We start from the raw sequence: 21,161 nt of genomic DNA, 5'->3' as shown, positions 1-21,161 counted from the left end.
TAATTAATTAATAATGTAAAATGAATGTATTACAACAACTCTACAATGTTTAATTTTGTAATCAAGTTTTAAGAAGCTTTATACATATACAACAATAAGAATTTGAATAACCCTCATATATCATAATATTGTTTTTTTGTCCAAATGTAGTTAGATTTGATTTAACGGAATGTGTCAAAAATGGACAAGACAGAAAGGATGGTAGACTTGACTTTCCTTTGTTAACGGGTACCAATTGTAAGTTAACAACAAAATTAACCTAAGTTTGGGTAGTTTATAGCATTTGTAGGAGTATTTATCCCAACAATCTTTATTTGTTCATATTGAAATTAGTCATGGTTTTTTTTTTTAGTTCATTCAATTAATGTTATTTCCCCAGAAAATGTGGAGGAAAACGGAAACGTGTGTTTATTTTATGCTTCTACTTCCTCAGTCATGATTATAGATAAACATTACAACCGGTTACTGTTAATAGGACTGAAAATTTCCAATAAGTTCTATTTATACACTATTTACTTTTTCGAATGGAAATAAGGGTTCCATGAAAATTTAGCTGTCTTGCAATCTTGTCAACGTTTTTACTTGTTTTTCGTTTTTTAACACTCAAGTCATCATAAAGGTTTTTTTAATAATGACTTTTAAAAAAGAACAATTAGTCTAATTATATTTAGTGTCTGACGCGCCTCTAATAAAATTATTTTTATTGGACCGAACTTATGAAAAGAAAAAAAAAAAAGAACAATTACATCGATGACAATAATTAAGTTACAACAACCAAAAAAACTATATCTTTAAATCATTTTTTCTCTAATGAATCATTATTTTTTCCCTTTATTTTACATTCAAGGAGAATAACTATTTGATAAAATATCTGTCAAAAAAAAAACTATTTGATAAAATATCCATAATATATAGTAACTTCAGCATTATAGGATTTTAAAAGATCTACAATATGTACGTAAATATGTGATATTTTTTTTTTTTTAAACAGTCAATGTTATCGTGTTAATCGTTAATTTTGTTAATATTTATTGAAGATGGAAATCAAACTTGATATCACTTTTAACACCCAACTCCTTACTCATCCACACCACCAAGCCAATAACTCTCAAGCAACAACTATTTTCTTAATGTGTCTAAATGTTGCTTGAACCCAACATTGATACATTGAAAAAAATATATCCATAATAATGTGTTTAAATGTTGGGTTCAAGCAAATACTATTTCCTTAGATTCTTAAAAAAACAAAAACTATTTGTTTAGATATGTATCAATGTAATTATGAACTAATTAGTAAGAACCCTATTTGTATCATTAGTACCAATGAGTTGATAGACATGGTTATTTGATGTGTTAGACACGTGTTTGAATTCGAGATTCATCGCTTATCAATCTAAGGTTTGTGATTCCACCATTAGGCTAATTGACATCAACATAAAAAAAAGTAAGAACGTCATTTTGTGGATATGTTTTAAATTCTTTTTCAATAACATATATTAAAAATAACAATTTCAATAAAAAAAAACACACAAAAGATCACGGATCAACCAAACTTAAATCTTCACATGGTTCCTTCGTGTAAGCTCTAATTTCTTCGTAAATCTTGGGCCGAATAAAACTTTCTTAAATATCTTAGTATGTTCTGACCAAGGAAGGATTCAACTCGATTGATACTTTAGGACTATAATGACCAAATATTGAGAACATGGTTCTCACGTCCTCGAAGTTCCTAAGCTTCATGCGTGTGAACTGAACGCTTCCATTTGAGTTGGTCGATGGACAGTGATACTCAACATTGTTCATCCTTCATGTGTCCCTGTTGTTGAGTAAACGATTGATTTGGTCCAGCTGATACTTCAACTCAGCTAATACTCAACATTCCCTCGTTATAGTAAAATGCGGTTAACTTGGTATTCAAATTTACTTGATAAGTGTTCATGGTTCTTTGTTGTCTTTTATAACAAATGAAACAAACACGTCAATTTATAGAAGTTTATGTGCGTCGTGGATTACATAAAGTGTCAGTGCAATGGGAACCACAAAAAAATCTTGTACTCGAATGGTTTGGATTATACAATCTGAAATGTCATAAACCCTCCAAAATACGAATTTTATCACAGTCTTGCACCCGTTTAGATTATATAACATGTAAAATTCTATATGGTTCCAGATCATATAATCTGAACCAGCTTAGAATATGGGCGGTGTCTTGGTCAACAAGACTGGCTCATTTTGACCCCATTTTTTACGTCCCTTGATTAGTTAGATTTTCTTGACCATACCGGTTCAATGAACCAGACCAGTTTGAACCTTGTGACCCTCCTGATATAGAAAACGCTTCCAACCACTGAAGCACCAATTGTTTTAGTGTTTAATGTGCATTCGATATAAATATAATAACATATGTTTTGGATAAAGATCATTACCAATACTAGCATGGACACCCGTGCCAAGCACGGGCTAGAATTTCGTCATCCTTAAGGGAGAGAATGTTGTAAAGTATTAAATGTATGTTAAATCTCAATATTGGATAAAATATTGGAGGTTGAAGAGTAAATAAGTGAAAATAAACTCATATACTTAAGACTTTAAATTTTGGATGAAGATGTAACATCATTATCACTCGTGTGATTGCTCTTTATGCAATGTGTCGATTCACACAAGCGTTGGCTCCCCCATAAGTCCCAATGGTGATATCATATCTGCTTTAGCGTGTTTTGTCCTCACTCGCACGTTTACCGGGAAACTTTCCGGTAGGTCATCCATCCCAAAATTGCTCCAAGTCAAGCACGCTTAACTGTGGAGTTCTTATGGAATGAGCTACCGAAAAGAAGATGCATCTTGTTGATATAGATAGTACCAAACAATTCTTATAAGCCTTCCTTCAACCATGCAGTCTCATACCTGCACGGCCTCAAGAACCCTCTCATTCCGGTGTGATTCAGTTCCTCTAGAAGCTGTCAGGAGCCGCTCATTGTCGTGCCTTGTGCACCGGCGACCACTCCCCGCCCTCGTCATCCTTGGGTGTTACAGAATGCAATAGTAGATGTTGAGAAACATATATATGATATGACTCATGTATCTAATGTATTAAGATTTTGGGTGAAGTTGTGAATCAAATAAGAGTAGATAACACTTGAGGGAAAGACGTTAATGTGTCATGTGTCATTTAAACTTATACATTATATGTAAGAGTAGATATTGAGCAACATATAAGTGAGATGACTAATATATCCAATGTCTTAAGGTTTTGAATTTAGATGTGGTGTGAATTTCACGTGTAGGGTTTTTCTTGATCAAATGCGATGATCAAACCTATTGTAGGCACTCTAAGAACTCTGAACATCATGATTAATAGTTTTGTTAAGTTTTGAAATTATTTTGTTATGTTTTGCAATTCGTTTGCATAATTTTTTATATTAAATATACGTTTTTTTATGTCATTTACTTTCATGCAAATGTTTTTATCCAACCTTTATTATGTAAAATACCTTCACTTTTGCTTTTTGGTGGGATCTAACAATGAAAAAATGCATGTTTTTGCTGAGTTGACAAAGCGACACTTTAAAATCATGTGTCATTTTTTTATTGAGTTTATTTATTTTTTGGGTAGAATGAATACTCGTTCAACTAAACCATAAAATTACCAATAACTCGCTCTATTTTCAATGTTTCCACGGACAAAACAATCACTACTTTTTTCTATCATTTCTCTCATTTTCAAATTACTTTTTCATATTCTTTCATTTTCTAATTTCATTTCTCTCTTTTCGTGAAAGTTAGAATCATAAACACTTCTCCATAAAATCACCATCAATCCACCTATTTAACCATGTTATGCCTCTGTTTTACCTTATTTGATTATGTCACCAAATCACTGACGCAAAAAGTCTCTTACTTAAAAAAGATATGTTAATGTGTCAATTGTGATTTAAAGTTCCATATTAGATACAATTGTATATGTTGAGACACATGTAAATGTGATGATCAATGTAAGAGTATATGTTTAATTTTTATATTAAATTTAAATTTTTTGTTGTTGTTCGTTTTCCTGCAATTTTTTTAATCAATACCTATTATTTTAAATTTTTTCATGTTGTGTCTTTGGTTAGATTTAACCATAGAAAAGTTCTAATGTATTATGTTGAATTAACAAAATACGTGTTTATTAGAATTTCTTAAATGTTATTGTGTTTTTTTTAAATAAATCTAATTTTTGAAAAATTAATTACTCAAAAATATTAGTGAGATGGCCCATATACCTAATGTCTTAAGGTTTTGGGTCAAAATGTGGTGTCAATCTCATTTATGGGAATTCTCTTAGCCGAATATGATGATTCAACTCATTGTATACTCCCGCAGAACTATGAACATTACGATGAATTGCTTTCTTATCTTTTTAATGTCATTTGCCTAAAAAAAAAATATATTAAATAGAAAAATTATTTAAATTTTTACTTTATTTTAAATTCCTTAATTTTTTGTCTTTTGTAGGAAACAAACAATGGAAAAAAGTCAATGTCTTATGATGAGTTGATAAGATGCATACTTATATTATTTTAAATTTCTTCACTTTTAATCTTTGGTAAATGAGTTACATACGTACCCAACAAAAAAAAAATGTACAAATTTTGATCTTCAATAGATGTAATATGTGGGAGTGCAAATAAAGAAAATAATGGTCAGTGTTTCAAATTTAAAAGGCAAGAAAAAATCCGCATCCTTATTTACTTTAAAATACATTGAAATTGTTTGATTGTCAGCCTGAAATATCTAGTTTGAAAGTTATATGTAATATCGAGGGATAAATTAAATAGAAAACTCTGAAGAGCTGGAGACGCTTTTTGACTGAGCAAATGCATCCGAAGAATCATGCTAAGCAGCACCTGCTACTTGTTTGTTCTAAAGAACTTTAGGAGCCAATCTTTGACACTCAATTTGGAGGACTGCCTATACTCGGAATGAATGTAGCAAGCAATTTGTATTTAGTTATACTTAAATTAATCATATATTGATTTTGAAATAGGTTTGGTAAAATAAAAGCATATCTGGAGTAGTGTTTGATTAGATCATTGTGAATCTTACCGACAATCTGCATTTGATAAAAACATAGCTTTATTCATAAATTCAACATCCTTTAATAATTGATTTTAATTAAGGAGAAATTTTATTCACAATTTCTGTTACTAACTACACTTAGTCCATAATCATATTGCTCGTTGATGTAGCTATTAGTAATTAAAAAACCTACCAACCAACCAAACTACCTATATGAATTGCAATACAACAGTTAAGACATTAGAAGAAAAAAGTGTAAAAAAAAATAGAACTAATGCATAAACAAATGGGAAACATCAAAATTTACCGTGTGAGAAGCTGTGACTTATAACACAGCATGAGGTTTCCTCTTGATCAACTCAAACTCATAAATAACTTCATCTGATAGATTGTTTTCTCTTGCAAATCTAAAGAATCCAACGTTATTTGATTGTTGTTCTATGAAGGAGATGAAGAAGATAATAGAAACAGTTTTGTTAAGAGGAGAAGAGACTGAGAGAGGAGAAGTGAGAATGAGAGAGAAAGAACAATTGATAGAGAATAAGAATAGTTTTGTGCTGTAACATGTGCATATGCATGGGAAACAAACAAATATGATGAGTGGAGAGCTTTGTGTTTTCAATGTGGGATGACAATAGTTGGAAATTAATGCAGTTCATTGTATCAAGATGGCAGGTTAAAAATGGGAGGAAAATAAGGAGAATTTTTCTCTGATTCCTAGCATCATATTTTTTACCTCAATTATTGGGATTCATTTTGAAATTCAAATATTTGGCTTTAGAGGAAATTTTCTAGGGTTATCACTAACAACATTTAATGCAATAGATTTAGAGGAAAAATGCAAACTTATTAATATTAAGGAGTAAGACATAAGGCATAATATGTGACTGAATATTTATAAGGGTATTTATATGACTTTATACATTCGTAATCCTTTAGGTATGACAGACAAACAAACAAATGTACCAACATAGACTATTTCCGATAAACATAGAGTAATAAATGTAAAAAGAATGGCACATTCTTTTTATGTGAATGTATAGGGAGGGGAAGTTTAACAGACGTTGCTCTTCATTGTTTATGTGTAGTACTACTTTCTCATCAATTAAAAGCATTTGAAGGCTACTTATTATTGGACTTTGTTATTCTCCTTATTGCTATTCCATTATCTATACACGCATGGTTACAACATGATTCTTCAAAAAAAAAAAAAACATGATGGCTAACTGATGTGTGTTGGATGTATATATATAGCAGAAAATTGAGGTGCTGCATTCGATGCATCTGAGTGGGAAAATGAAGAGTCAGGCTGAGTTGTGTGAAATGTGCAATTTACATGGGTTACCGATGAAAAATATTAATTGCAGTGCATCGTTCAAAGAGAGGAGAAATTTTAGCATAGTTAACCAAAAGGAACGGAATGGTTTTGGATTAATTCACTGAAAATATTTTTGAAATTCAAATTGCAAATGCCTTAGGAGGGAAATATTTTTAGGTTAACCTCATTAGCATTAAATGCTGCAATTTTAGAGCCAAAAATTTAGGGTTAAGTTGTGGCTAACCTAACAACTTTGGTGTGTTTGTTTCAAGTTATAATTGTTGATTCCTAGGAATAAAATGATAGAAATGTATATGCCTATGTTTGTTACAAGTTTACTAAAATTTATTCCTTGGTATAAAATGTTCCTGGGAATAGAAAAAATTTCCCAAGGAAAAGGGTGGGAATAAAGTTCCCATGGAGATGGGAATAAATTCATAAATAGTTTACCTATTATAATCCCTATTTTTATGGTTCTTAGGAATATTATAAAGTTAACCAAACATATTTTTCCTAAATTCCTTGAAATAAAATTCCCATCTTTATATTTCAAGGAATGTTATTCCTAGGAATAAATTTCAAGGAGTAAGGGATTTGAATTCAATTATTTGGTTCATGTATTAGTCATATGTAGTAACATATTAGTTATGTTTACCAATGCTTCTTATCAAATGTACTTTATTTTTTATACTTTAAAGGATAATGTTTAATATCGCGACAATAATTTCCCAACCACTCGGAATATATAGCAGCGCCGTTGTTTAAACTATATATTAATTTTTTTTTTTTGTCAAGTAGCCTAGTGGCTAGAGAAATTCACCTTAAAGATGAATAAGTGGGTGTCCGGGGTTCAAACCCCGACCCCTACACACATTGTGCATTATCCCTTGCCAAATGAGCTTAGCTCATGGGGACAATTTCTTTATTTGCTAGTAAAACAATTCTTCTTATTTTTTTTGTTGATAATTATTAAAAAAAAATGAAACTATATTAAAACAATTCATTAAAGCAGTTTATTTAGGTTCTAGTAAGTTAAAGAGAATTTAAATATCCGTGGAGCTTGCTAGAGAAAATATGCTTATACAAAATGCTATCTTTTTTTTTTTATCTACCATCTGAGTTACTACATCCCCTATATAAGATACTATCTTATAATAGCATTTGAAATTGGATATGAGAAAGGAAAAAAAAAGTCTCTAGTCTAAAGAGCATCAAATGATTTTCGTTGACCAATAAGAAGAGTGAATAAGAAGATTGTCTTAAAATTATCACAAAAATTATTGTACAAATATCATTATTCTTTTCATTATTACCACTCCAAAGTAAAAAATCACTTTGAGTTTGATCTCGATTCAAACGTTTTGTGAAAATGTGATGCATTTCTTCTTGCCTACCGATTTGTTTCCTTCTCAAGTATAAATAAAGAAAAATCAAATCTAAGCACAAAAAGAAAATATAAAATAATAAAATATTAAAAAGTAAAATAACAACATTACAAATAGAAAAAGCAGCGAGTATTAAGGTATTAAAATAAAATAGAAGGGAGCAGAAAGTGGTTATATTTGAACCCAGTAATATAAAATAGAAGGGAGTAGAAATTCGTTATATTTATTGTTAGATTAATTTTTACTAATTCTTTTAAGTTTGAACCACATACCTCAAACTTCTTATAGACATATTTTTTTGGTGTAAATATCTTTACTTTTTTTTAGGGAGTAAATATCTTTACTTATAAGTCTTATTTATTTTTTTGTCAAATATTTTAGTGGCTAAAAATTCTTCTTTTTAACTTATTATGCAATGTCCCTTCCAATTGAGCTAAGCTCATGGAACACTTATAAGACTTATTTAAAAGCCACATTTTCAATCTTTTTTCTTGACAATAAAAAAACACATTTAATGCATATAAATTAATGTGGTTGAACGTGTTTTAATGCACAATATTGTTGTGTATGGTTTGCTGTCTTGAAGCAAATTTAAATGAGTTATTTTACTAATTAATTGTGTTTTTTTAGGAAATTAATTAATTGTGTTTAAAGGGTGGAAACTCAGCTGGTATGGACAATGCATAAAATATGTAAGATCCGGGATTCAAACCCCGACCACCAAAAAAAAGGTAGAAACTCGCCCACAACAACTTAAAATAAAGTAGTGGATAAATATCAAAAACTTTTAATTTCATGGACCAATGAAATGCAAGTTTTTTTGAAGTAAAGTTTCATGATCTTTTTAAAAGAAAAATCAAAATTTTATAGCTACATTCTCAATGAACCCACGTTCACCTATTCTTGACTCAAGTAAATGACAATTAATATCCATGAAGAAAAATTTGAATATGTAATAAATATTATACTCTAAATATTTTTGTTTTTTTTTTTTTTTTGTTTACATCGTTTTTATTTAAAGAATTCTTTTTCGCATTACCTTATATGAATGCAAACAATGCATGGAAATTAATACTCCCCTTATATTTCTTCTATTTTCTATGATGATTCCATGATTCTAGATGTGAATTTCATGTAACAAATAATCGGGTTAAAGGTAAATATTTTTTTTTGGGCAAAAATTTTATGTTATATATGACTTTGGTCATCTCGTTGTTGGCTTTGTGTAATTCCCTAATTGGTTATAATTAAATTGAATTATGATTCATTTATGTCTTGAAAATTAGTAATAGAGAATTCACAGAAAATGCAATTTGAAGCTAAAAACCATTGCTCATTGTGAGTGGCTGTAATTTTGGTTCAAACGGGAACAAAATTAGAACTTCTGACTTGCGAGAGAGCAATATCATGAAGAGAACACACATGAATGATAATAAGTTAATGAGAAAAAAATTGGAATAAAGGAAGGATAAACTCTAACATCTGTAGTAATATTTATTAAGTCGACATATCAATTGGAATAAATTGGAAGAAATGAGAAAATTTATAGATAAAAGCTAAATAAATTTATTGATATTAGTTTTTCGACATATCAATTCATTAAGTAATATTCAATCAACATAAGGTATATAAACTTTAACATCTTGATTCTATATCAAATACAAAACATTGCCTCGACTAAAAATGGTATTGTTGATTTTGAGCGCCTTGAAGTCAAATAATATAGACACATGCTCTTCAATGGGATCCTGAGAAAGTAGAATTAACGATTAACAATAAGATACACAAAAAATAAAATCAACCCCAAAATCTACAACCAAGTGATTAAACTTCTATGTTTTTTTGTTTACAAAAAACTTCCATGCTTTTAAAACACAGAATATACTTTTTTTTTTTATGAATTTGTTTATGGAGGAAGAGATGGGGAAGAGACATATGAAAACAATGAAAAACAAATTGTCAATATATAGGAAAAAAATCATGACATGATCAATTTTGATTGACCGATGAAAAACTATAAAGTATCATGAATCATTTTGATTGACTAATAAAAAATAAATAAGTCATAATTCAATTTGATTGGATGATAATAAAACATTAAATGCACCTTTCAATATAAGGTTGCCACATGTACTATCAAAATAAAATAGGGAAAATGTTTATAATAAAGATACCATCTCGTCAGAATATTTTATTTACTATAAAGAAATTAACTTTCAGTTTTTTTTTTTATAACACCTCACATATAAATTGTATATAATCGTTGTAAAAAACAAGAGCATATATTATTATTTCAAAAATAGAACATAAACATATATATTATTAAGCTCAAATATTTTATTTAAAGCTCATAATAATTAGTTTACGAAATTATGTTTGTTGGATATTTATTTTTTATTATATGTGTTATTATTTTAGTTTTTGGAGTGACCGAGTCACCGATTTAATCTACAAATTTAATCTAAACACTTGGTTATCTTACCGAGTCATCCGGTTTGATCTGATTCAGTCATGCAGTTCAACCAAGGATCCGAAGGTTCGACCAACGACTCAGTGACCCAGTACCTATACCTAATCGATGACCGAGTCGAGTTTTAAAACTATGGTTTCATCTCATCTCACATTCTCTCCTCTTTTATAGTAGTGTTCATGATGTCGATGTTTCACTATACAAAAAGTCCTCTCGTATTGTGGACAATATGAATGGTCAAAGGGCAATGTCCAGAGGCGGATGTATTCATAGGCTATGTGGGGCTAAAGCCCCACATGCCACTTCCCTAATTTATATATATATATATATATATATATATATATATATATATATATATATATATATATATATATATTATAAAAAAGGTAATAGCTATTTTGGTCTCTGGATGTGTAAGAAATAGTCATAATAGTCTCTCAATGTATTTAAATTCTAAAATAGTTCATGATTTTGTACTTTTTTAGACATAATAGTCCCTGAAGTGACAATAAATAAGTATATTGAAGGGCTAATATGACAATATTAATGAAGTATTTTAATGTTAGAGACTATTTTGAATAACGAAGTATACAATCAGAGACAATTTAAAATTTTGATATATTAAGGGTCTATTTTAGCCCCACATATATCAAATGTCTAGATCCACCCCTGACAATGTCCCACTTTATAAGTTGGCACCCTCCGTCTAGATTTAGGTTGCTCATCATAGTCTCCTTCTCCTATCTCAGCCTTCTGAGGATGTGCGAGAGGAAACAAACCTTCCCCTAGTCTCCTTCTTAGGTTGTGCGAGAGGAAACAAACTTCTATCCTTCCTTCCTCCTGCATCTTATTCTACTACAAATTTAGCTTTAGATGTCTAATAATTTATTGTGATAAGCATTACTACTATGTAAATGTATTATGAAATATTGATCAATACTAAATCTGTTCAAATATTGACATTTTGTTTCTTGTCTCTATAAATTTGTCCTGTTTCTTTTTCAGTTATTTATGTCATTTTAATAATATATGTCATTGTTGTTACGAAAAATTGATTGAAAAACTATATAAACAAATTTCGAATTTTATAATCTAAAAATCCTTATAGAGGCATTCAAATCATATAATTCGAACAAAGATATTTTCGAAATTCAATAGAAGACGTGAGAAGAGAGTATGGTGAAAAAAGAAATGGTCATTTAACTTTCTTAATTTTAAAGTTATTGATGTGGATCAGAAATGAATGTACACTCAACGGGAAAAATTGATCCAATCTACACTCCATGGACACCAAAGAAAGTACGACAAAACCCTTACTAGGAAAAAAATTGGTCCAATCTACACCCCCTACTATACACAATATCACTTCCTTTTATTTATTGAGGTATGTTTTCTCACCAACCATTTTTTGACAACCTATGAGACAATAAAAAATATACAAACTTGTATGAGTATTGACACTAAAATCAAGAATAACGAAATTGCATGATGGGTTGTCTATTAGATTGTTTCAAAATGATTGTCAAAATATTTATTTTACTATCATTATCAAGTAGTGCCCTTTTTTTAATTGATTGTTTTTTATCCATGTTATAAGTATTGTTTAGCCTTGGCTAATCTTGGTAAAATAATTTGTTGACACACAAATTGGGTTCCAAATCAAATTGGTGCTCATCTTAAAAGAAAATCTTCTATTTTTATTTGTGTTTTTAAATTTAAAATAAAACTAATTATTCTTTCATTTTTATTTTATAAAGTCAAACGTTGAAACTCGCACATTAAGTAGGAAGAATGACATTGTTGGTAAGAACCTGCGACCTAACACTCAAATCTCCTTGTTGAGCTACATTAGTTTAATACCTTTATCTCCTAAATTAGGGAGAGAATTGTAAAATACACATAGAAGATATTTGAAAAATAACACTCAAATCTCCTTGTTGAGTTACATTAGTTTCATATCTTTAGAAAGAATCGTAAAATACACAGAGGATATTTAAAAAATGCTCCTATATGATATGTATAATGTTTTTAGGCAAGTGCGCATGGTGCACACAATTCTGAATAATCATGTCTGACACACTACATAGTGAGTACTTTATTCCATTCAACCTAATTTTATACAATGATGAAAGTGATCTTTTTAGTCTAATTACTGGGCACATTTACAGAAAAGGCCGGAAATATATGTAAGGGGTACAAATAATGATCTACAAAAAATGTAAAAGTATAATGTACATATATATATATATATATTGCAAGGACTTTTAATTTGTCTGAAGAAGTCTCCCACGGTTCTCAACTCCTTGACCAACTGCAAAATGTGGAACGATCACATGAATTATTGTCTTTCTGTAGTCAAAGTATAATTTCATATTAGGATATAATATAGGAAAATTGTTTAAGAAAACATGTTATTTACCTTCTTGAGTAGTGTTGTTTCTTTGTGAAGAATTAGTATGTGTTATAGGATTTTTTACAACATTTTTCTGTTGTGGTTGTACATCATTTCTTAGAAAAGAATTCACAGCTCCTTTCACCTTCTCTATCACACCAATACCATTAGAACTACTTCTTCTAGGACTCATTAATGCTTGAGAAGGATATGAACTTTTAGGGCTAATAGTATTCTTCGCACTCGATGGAGCAGATGAAAATGAAGATGATGATGATGAATTTTGCATCATTGATGAACTAAGAGGAGCAACAGGGGTTATAGAACAAACACCATATTTTGAGGGTGCAGAATGAGATGATGCATTTGATCCTTCAACGTTGGATAGTGTTGGTTTCTGATTAGTCATTGTCATGTTCTGATTTGAACTATTTGTAGTTATTGGTGCAAGTTGAGGAAATGTTGTTCTTGTTGTTGGGGACTTGATAGGACTAAGTGCATTTTCTTGATCTTGCTCTCCTGGTTTCACTATCTTCAAAACGCGCTTCTCGGATATTACTGGATTCGCTCTTGGATGTTGTCTTGCATTTTCTTTGTATTCATCTGGTGCCAACTCTGATTCATAGACTGAAATAATGGAATATGCATTGTTCACATTAGAGTTATAATATATACATAGAAATAGAAAAGATGATTGTGAAAATTAATAAATTTAAGACTAATTAAGGTTTTAAATCACGGTAGCATTTTGTTTGTGATCCTTGATTTGTTATATAAAATTATTGTCAATCATGAACGATGTGATCATAATTGCAGTCACAATTGGAGATGAGACCATTTTTTAAAATGTTACTTAGAAATTTAATAGTTATGTGTACTTTACTTGGAGCTCCAAGGTACTCGGCATCTTCTTCTTCTTCTCCTTCTTCGTCTTCTAAGCTAACGCCCCAAGATGGAGTGATATTATCGTCGTCCTGTCTTTTCCTGCTGAGGCTGTTACGCAATACTAATTTCCTGGCCCTCTCCTTCACTTTGGCGAGAACAGATTTTCTCTGATAGAGACTTTGATCTTCTTCAGGGTCATGGTTCTTCATCCTCTCAAAGAAAGGAGAAGAAGGGGAAGGAGAGGTGGGAGAGTAGGTTGGTGACATCCTAGAGGAATCCCCTCCTGCACATGGACACATAACATAAATCAATATAATTTGTGCATGACAAAACTTAATTAGGTGCGCACTAATTCACATGTGTTGTTTGCCATGTTAACCAATTCAATTATTATTATTATTTGTACAACCATTTTTTTGCGACAATTACCTCGGAGGAATTGTTCCATGGTAGCAATTGTAGGACTTCGTGGTTTCGTATCAACATGTTTCAACGTGCGTTCCGGGTAAGGCATTTTTTCTGAAAATTTCCTTGGATTACAATATGCTTCAGCTTTTAAAATAACCTTGCTTTAATATCTGTGCTTAAGTTCAATGGTTAATAATAAAAGGGTAAAAATTTAACACAAAATGATGAACCGTGGTGGAGAAATTGGTTCCGGGGTTATAGCACTGAGCAAGATTATCTATAGGGCTATATACCTTGAAGATACATTCGTGGACTCATTTTTTGCACGTGGAGATTCACAATTTTTCTTGCTACTAAACCTCTTAAATAAGTTCTTGACTTTAAATAGTGATTTGACTAAGCCGTGATAACAAATTCAATCTTTTTTTTTCCAAAAGAAAAATAGATTGAAACTTTTTTTTTTAAACGGAAAATATATTAATTATTACAAGGTTATGCACAGGATGTGCTAACCCAAGCAAGAAGACACAACCAACCACAGTAGAAAAGAAACATCAAACTTGATAGTTTTATTTATTAATTTGAGGCACTCAATCTTGAAAGCTGAAACACGTCGTAAATGGAATTTGATAACTTGAACCTTTTTTTTTTTTTAGTAATTGATAACTTTAACCATATAATAATTAAGAATATATAAATTTTAGGTGCTTGCTCGGTGTAAGAGTTTAATCTTGTAACCTCAAATTATAAGTTTAAAATAATTCATATTCGATTGTAAAATGATCATTCATTTCCCCAACGCTAGGAGATTCAGGGTGATGAACTCGAGGGAAGGGATATTCTTCAAACAAGCCATCCATACCTTTTGGCACAAAGGAAGCCCCTGTCATTGTTAGGAATAGGAAATGTAAGACTTTTAAGATGAATATAAGAACACATGTTAGCCTTTTGCCGTTTATCATTGGATTTTTTTATGTTAAAGTACTAGGTGGTTAACTGTTAAAATTAAAACTAAACCGAATTGGAAACTACGAAATTGAATTTTGAAAATAGTGTAGTTATTCAGTTACATAGCAAATCCAATTAGTACATTATCCCATAATCGCTACCACTTCATCAGAAATGTTTAAAACCAATTCCATAACCACCACCGTCCAAAAACATATCCCAAATTGTTCAAGCTTCGGTTAATCCAAAGAAAACCAAAGGAATATAATGGAAGCACATGCCTGGATCGTCACCACGGTCCAATTTTCATATAATATTGAATACTAACGTAATTTTTATACATTAACATTAATTACTTGCTGCACATCATAATCACGAGCATAAAGATCAACCCACTGTTTTGTTAATTAATCTGTTAACCAATTGGAAAAAAAATAAAATTCTGGGTTGTTCTATACATATCAAAGAAAAAAGAATTGCAGTAGTGTATACTTTGAAAACTAATTTTGTGAATCACATTTTGATTTACAACATATATATTTATGAACGTTCTTTGAAACTAAGATATGAGAAATGTTTATTATCCATTGACAAAAAGCAAGCAATCATGAGGAATTTTGAATGGAATGGAATGGAACCATTTTTTTATTTTGAAGTCTCGTATATTTAATTCGTCAATTAAGTCTTTAAAGTATATTTGTCAAAAAAAAAAAAAAAAAGTCTTTAAAGTATATAAAAAATTGTTAATTTAGTCATTACATTTTAGTAACCTGAGGGATGTAGTAGTTATGGTAATATAACATGTATCAATCAAGTACTCTTAATTGATTTGCAAGACAACGCCACTGTACTCTTTGGTGAATTTTTTGTATAATTATTTTTTTTTGAAAGGAAATTCAATATCATTTATGAGTATTTACTCTTTAATTTTTTGTATTGAAAATTGAGATCCGTGTGATTGGATGAATGAATTAACAAATTGCATCTCTTCATTTGATTTCATTTAGTCCATAGTCAATATTTTGATTTTGGGAACCAAAAACCCTTTCAAAACCCTCTTTTCTTCTTCTTCTTTTTCTCTCATAACTCTCTTCTTCTATCTTATGCAGCTATCACCTTCTCAACTGCAAAACATGTCTTCTCTTGTTCCATCCAACAACATCTTTTCCGGCCCTCGCAAAAACAACAACAAACCTTCTCTCCCTAAATGCAACAACAACTACTCTCAACCTTCCCGTCGCCGCCTTGCCTTCAAACCCCTCACCATCATCACCGCCGCTGCCATTTCCGTCCACTGTAACAAACCTGTTTTCCTCTACGGCAACATCACTGGTGGTGGAATTAATGGTGGCAGTGGTAGTGGAGGATGGTGGTTTGGCGGTGGTGGTGGTGGTGGTGGTGGATTTTGGTCTAGGTTTTTTACTCCAGCAGCAGCAATTGCTGATGAAACTAAATCTGATGAATTTGATTCTCATGGTATGCCTGTCAATATAACTATTCAATTGAACAAACTCAGTGGTTTTAAGAAATACAAGATTTCTGATATTACTTTTTTCGATAAGAAACGAAAAACAAAAACTAGTTCTGATGATTCTTTTAGTGAAATGATTACTATTGTTCCGGGCGGAGTTTATACTAGGGCCCAATTACAGAAGGAGTTGGATGGTTTAACATCAAGTGGAATGTTTGAAAAGGTTGATCTTGAAGGGAAGACAAATGCTGATGGAACTGTTGGAATCACGGTTTCGTATAGTGAGAGTACTTGGGAGGCTGCCGAGAAGTTTCGTTGTATGAATGTTGGTATGATGCCGCAGACAAAGCCGATTGAGTTGGATTCTGATATGACTGAGAAGGAGAGGATGAAACAGTATTTGAGTCAGGAGAGGGAGTATAAGAGGAGGATGGAGAAGGCGAGGCCGTGTATTTTGCCAAATACGGTTCATTTGGAGATTATGGATATGATGAGGAAAGAGAGGAGTTTGAGTGCTAGGTTGTTGCAGAAGATTAGGGATAGGGTTCAGAAGTGGTATCATGATCAAGGGTATGCTTGTGCTCAAGTGGTTAATTTTGGAAATCTTAATACGAAAGAAGTTGTTTGTGAGGTTGTTGAAGGTGATATCAGTCAATTGCAAGTTCAGTTCATCGATAAGCTTGGCAATGTTGTTGAAGGCAATACTCAAGCCACTGTGATACATAGAGAGCTTCCCAAAGAGGTATAATATTATACACTGTGTAGTTATGTAATATGTTATGTTGTTATCTGTTATATATATCGGAGATTCATAGACTTCTTATTGTTGTCAATTTAGAGGGGTTGTCGATTTTTGTTATCTGCTGAATAATTGATATTTCTAGTATGGTTAGTTGCTGCTAATTTCAATAATCATATGCCTGTTTAGGATATCGGGTTGTTTTGTTATTATGTTTTTGTGATTTTTTTTTTTTTATCCTAAAACTGCTCATTGGTTTTAGTTACTCACTTGATGGATGTTTGTATTGGATTAACAGCTGCGTCCGGGTAACACCTTTAATATTGAAGCAGGGAAGCAAGCTTTAAAAAACATAAATTCCCTTTCTTTGTTTTCGAATATTGAGGTTAATCCACGGCCTGATGAGACCAGTGAGGGAGGCATAATTGTTGAAATTAAGGTAAAAGAGATGGATCAGAAGACGGCTGATGTCAGTACTGAATGGAGTATTATCCCTGGACGTGGAGGGTATCCGACTCTGGTATTGTACTTCTGTCAAATCAAACATCAATTTTCTACAACCACCAAGGGATTTTTTTCTGCTCGATTAATCTGATTGATTGCTGTTCAATTTTGTCCAGGCCTCACTTCAACCTGGTGGAACTATTTCTTTTGAGCATCGGAATCTGCAAGGACTGAATAGAGCTCTTAGTGGTTCCATTACAACCAGCAACTTCTTCAACCCTCAGGTACTCTTGAGCCAGTCTGCTGAGTTTCTTCATTTTATTCTGAAAATGGTTTTGTTTTGTCAATATTGGTACTGGTATCAGAAAATTTCCTTCATGTTTTCTGCTAGGATGATCTTGCATTTAAGATGGAGTACGCACATCCATATTTTGATGGTGTCGATAATCCACGAAACCGAACTCTTCATGTAAGCTGTTTCAATAGCCGAAAGCTGAGTCCAGTATTCACTGGGGGCCCCGGGCTGGATGAAGTGCCACCAATATGGGTTGATCGCGGTGGTGTCAAAGCTAATATTACAGAGGCAAGTTACTTGTTGTTCTTTATTTTTACATGAACTATTTAGGCTAATGGTAGTGATTTTTTATCTTCATTTTCTTGTTGTGTGCCAAGCAGAATTTCACGCCACAGAGTAAATTCACTTATGGACTTGTAATGGAAGAGATAACAACTCGCGACGAAGGTAATCAAATCTGTGCAAATGGTCAAAGAGTACTACCTGGTGGTGGAATTAGTGCAGATGGACCTCCCACCAGCCTCGGTGGTACTGGCATTGATCACATGGCATTTTTACAAGCGAATATCACTCGTGATAACACACGTTTTGTGAATGGAGCTGTAGTTGGAGCGAGAAATATGTTCCAGGTGACTATCTCATCCGTCACTAACTGTCTTTAAAGTTGCTTACATGGATGCTTTAAGCCTTTTTATTATTTGCTTACATGGATGCTTTAAGCCTTTTTATTAAGCCTTTTTCCTCTTATAATTGTATTGGTAAACCTATCTTGTTTTATGTGACTACTCATCATAAAATTCTCATCTTTGTGATACTGAAATTACTTGTTTGTTAATTCTTTGCTGCCAATATTCAGTCTTATATATCCTTTGGATCAATATAAAAGTTGGCATATAAACCTATCTACAAAGATAGGAGTAGTAGAGGGAACAGGTTAAGGATATAATCTATGTAGTCTATAGTGTGCTATAGCGGCATGTAGAGTGTTCAGAGGCTTCTATAGAAAGTAGCGGAGCCTTTTGCTGTAATGATCAAAATCGCAGCTATTCGCGCCATTACGGCTGCTAAATGCTTCAGGGGGATTTTTTGTTTTTCTTGAATTTTAATATTTAGTTACTGTGAGCTTTCGACAATTAGTTTTTATTTTTTATTTTTACTTTTTTGTATTTTCTTCTATCCTTGATTTCAGACCTATTACTTTTGTTAGAATTTATGAATATTTCATGAATTTTAAGTATTACTTTTATTTCACGAATATTTCCTATGACTACTATTTAATATTGGGTTAATTAAGTAAATGGTCCTTATAAATATTCAGAATTTTGTTTTTAGTCCCTACAAAATAAAATCAAAGTTTTTAGTCTCTATAAAATTTTTCATCAACATTTTTAGTCCTTATAAAATTTTTCCATCAGAATTTTTAGTCCCTGTCAAAAATTTTCATCAACATTTTTGGTCCCTATAATGCTTAAGGAAAATGTCACAGGGACTAAAAAGTGTGATTTTATTTTGTAGGGACTAAAAACAAAATTATAAATATTTACAGGGACTAAAAACTTAATTAACCCTTTAATATTTAATATGCACATAAAATTCAGAATAGCTGTTTTTAGCTTGGCCTCTAGGTGCGGTTATCCATGATTGATAACTATTGATGTTACATTAATTCAAGATTGATATGGTATTTTAGCGTATCTGATCTTTTGAGGTTAACTAATTGTGTTGTTAGAAAATAATACCTTGGCTAGAGTAATATTATAACATGATTCCATCTTTTGGATGTGGAAGCATTCTTTTTAGCCAACAACTAAACCTTTTCCATTATATGATGTCGGCTACTTGGATAAATCAATGTCATTGAGCTCTAACTACACATTTTCAGTGAACACTTCAATTCAGGGTCCAACTTGCACTACCTTTGAGGACAAGATATCTATGTTTTCTATTTAAGACTCTTGAATTATGCTACGGACCTGTGACAATGCTTTCTGATTATACAGTTTTTATATATGCATACTGCAGGTAGATCAAGGCCTAGGCATTGGCACCCAGTTCCCATTCTTCAATCGTCACCAGCTAACTCTGACACGGTTTATCCAGTTGATGTTTGTGGAGGAAGGAGCTGGTAAACCACCCCCACCAGTTCTTGTCCTCCATGGCCGCTATGGTGGTTGTGTAGGCGATCTTCCAAGTTATGATGCTTTTACTCTTGGTGGCCCTTATTCTGTAAGGGGTTACAACATGGGTGAACTTGGTGCTGCCAGAAACATGCTGGAGGTAGGAATTACTAGCCTCGTTTTATGATTCTTTATCAAGATTTTATTGTGGTTAACTTTTATTATCTGTTTACTAATTTCTTTTTCTTTCTACAGCTTGCAGCTGAGTTACGGATACCTGTTAAAGGCATGCATGTCTATGGTTTTGCAGAGCATGGGAATGATCTAGGGAGTTCAAAGGATGTCAAAGGGAATCCTACAGAAGTCTATAGGCGAATGGGTCAAGGTTCATCTTATGGTGTTGGTGCTAAGCTTGGTTTGGTCAGAGCAGAATATGCCATTGATCATAACTCAGGAACTGGTGCATTATATTTACGTTTTGGAGAGAGGTTTTAAGCTGCAAATTACTCACAGTATATTGTTAACAGTTTTTAAACTACATTTTTTTGGTTTGAGTGGGCGCCGTCCTAATACTAGACTAGTAGACTTGTTTTCTTTAGTACTTGGGAGAATTGTTACAAAGTTCTGAAATAATATTGATGTAGCTGATTGTCTTGATATTTGATAGTTTTTATTTTTGCGACTAGTGATCATTGCAAAGTCCACAGGAACATATGACACCGTATATAATTTTTCTTTGATAAATATAATTGTTCGATGATTTTTATTTTTACAGGCTAGTTGTCTGATGATTAAGGGTTCGAATATTGATCTTTTTGTCTGCGGAATATTCTAGATGTATATGGATAGACTCAAACATAGACAGTGAGTTAACAGATGTCGATTTAATAAGAATTACAACGACAACCGGTAACAATTAAGTCATAATTTCAATTGTAAAAAATGAAGGTCATTAACATTTACTATCAAGAGACAAGTTGTCGCTGTTGAAGTCACTACTAGAAAAAGCAAAATTAGCGAGGGAAATTAGTGACGGAAAAAATGAAATTCCTCACAAATTCCTTGATCGCAAAATTTAGTGACGAAATTAGAGAGGGATTTTACATTTTCCCTCACTAAATTTTCCTCACTAATTTTTGTTTTTTTAGTAGTGAGTTTTAAACATTTTTAAGTTCTAGTAGTTCACGGTGGACCACTTACAATCTTACATATTAAAAGTTTTAGTGAAAAC

The 21,161-nt window shown here is 31.7% G+C and overlaps 2 protein-coding genes across 2 annotated transcripts; one reads left to right on the top strand and one right to left on the bottom strand.

Moving 5' to 3' along the window:
• Window positions 1-12,495: 12,495 nt before the first annotated feature.
• On the bottom strand, window positions 12,496-14,022 carry LOC11414017 (putative protein TPRXL). Its single transcript, XM_024777180.1, has 4 exons — window positions 13,932-14,022; window positions 13,507-13,788; window positions 12,651-13,250; window positions 12,496-12,542 (listed from the first exon to the last, which is right to left on the bottom strand). Exons 1-4 carry the CDS (start codon window positions 14,020-14,022, stop codon window positions 12,496-12,498), a joined length of 1,020 nt encoding a protein of 339 aa, XP_024632948.1.
• A 1,814-nt stretch (window positions 14,023-15,836) lies between these two features.
• LOC11418084 (protein TOC75, chloroplastic) lies at window positions 15,837-20,615 on the top strand. The gene is made up of 7 exons (XM_003597352.4): window positions 15,837-17,077; window positions 17,373-17,594; window positions 17,695-17,802; window positions 17,910-18,101; window positions 18,194-18,442; window positions 19,836-20,090; window positions 20,186-20,615. The coding sequence occupies exons 1-7, from the start codon at window positions 15,968-15,970 to the stop codon at window positions 20,423-20,425; spliced, it is 2,376 nt and encodes a 791-aa protein (XP_003597400.3). The 5' UTR covers window positions 15,837-15,967; the 3' UTR covers window positions 20,426-20,615.
• Window positions 20,616-21,161: the final 546 nt, after the last annotated feature.

The sequence above is a fragment of the Medicago truncatula genome, chromosome 2 (genome assembly GCF_003473485.1).
Source record: "Medicago truncatula cultivar Jemalong A17 chromosome 2, MtrunA17r5.0-ANR, whole genome shotgun sequence".
Taxonomy (NCBI): domain Eukaryota; kingdom Viridiplantae; phylum Streptophyta; class Magnoliopsida; order Fabales; family Fabaceae; genus Medicago; species Medicago truncatula.
Note: the sequence above shows the minus strand (reverse complement) of the source record. Positions and strands in the feature narration are given on the sequence as shown.

What these genes read in the sequence shown, in the direction of transcription:
- LOC11414017 (XM_024777180.1), bottom strand. Translation starts at nt 14,022, where the DNA reads ATGCCTTACCCGGAACGCACGTTGAAACATGTTGATACGAAACCACGA. An exon ending in ACAATTCCTCCGAGGTAATT is followed by an intron (nt 13,789 to 13,931) that starts GTCGCAAAAAAA and finishes CATGTGCAGGAG; the next exon opens with GGGATTCCTCTAGGATGTCA. An exon ending in CGAGTACCTTGGAGCTCCAA is followed by an intron (nt 13,251 to 13,506) that starts GTAAAGTACACA and finishes CCATTATTTCAG; the next exon opens with TCTATGAATCAGAGTTGGCA.
- LOC11418084 (XM_003597352.4), top strand. Translation starts at nt 15,968, where the DNA reads ATGCAGCTATCACCTTCTCAACTGCAAAACATGTCTTCTCTTGTTCCA. An exon ending in GTGGAGGGTATCCGACTCTG is followed by an intron (nt 17,595 to 17,694) that starts GTATTGTACTTC and finishes AATTTTGTCCAG; the next exon opens with GCCTCACTTCAACCTGGTGG. An exon ending in GAGCGAGAAATATGTTCCAG is followed by an intron (nt 18,443 to 19,835) that starts GTGACTATCTCA and finishes TGCATACTGCAG; the next exon opens with GTAGATCAAGGCCTAGGCAT.